The sequence below is a fragment of the Cariama cristata genome, unplaced genomic scaffold (genome assembly GCF_000690535.1).
Source record: "Cariama cristata isolate BGI_N322 unplaced genomic scaffold, ASM69053v1 scaffold19159, whole genome shotgun sequence".
Taxonomy (NCBI): domain Eukaryota; kingdom Metazoa; phylum Chordata; class Aves; order Cariamiformes; family Cariamidae; genus Cariama; species Cariama cristata.
In genome coordinates, this window is record NW_009637643.1 from 1810 (window position 1) to 2198 (window position 389).

A 389-nucleotide genomic window follows, 5' to 3' on the forward strand; every position below is an offset into this window, starting at 1 on the left:
TCCTGGCTGGGGTACAGGGAACCTGTCCCACTCCCAAATCCGGCCACGGCTGTGGCCTCAGCTCTGCCAGTTTGCGCTCTGAGGCACATCCAGTTACCCAGGAAGAAACTGGAGTCCCAGGAGAGCTCCGATGACCCTAGGATCTCCATGCCCAACGCCGCTCCCACCACATGAGGGCCGGATCCCCCCTCCGGCACGGCAAGGCACTCACCCACTTCGGTAGCGCACGTCACCAGCCACCTCACCATCTCCCGCCGCCGCCAGTTGAGAGTGGACAAGGTCATGCGCATCACCTGCAAGGCAAACTTGGGGTGACCGGCTGCCCCACAGGGCTCCCATGAGGCCACCCAACACAGCGAAGATCCCCCAAAACCCCTCTGGACCAGCTG

At 63.5% G+C, this 389-nt stretch overlaps 1 protein-coding gene across 1 annotated transcript in view; it reads right to left on the reverse strand.

Annotated features, from left to right (window-relative positions):
- Positions 1-389, reverse strand: part of LOC104167992 (zinc finger SWIM domain-containing protein 5-like) — a gene marked incomplete at its 5' end in the record, with an annotated part of 19929 nt that overhangs the window by 1026 nt on the left and 18514 nt on the right. Inside the window, 1 exon segment of the mRNA XM_009708421.1 lies at positions 98-332. Within this exon segment, the coding sequence (XP_009706723.1) occupies positions 98-332 (235 nt within the window).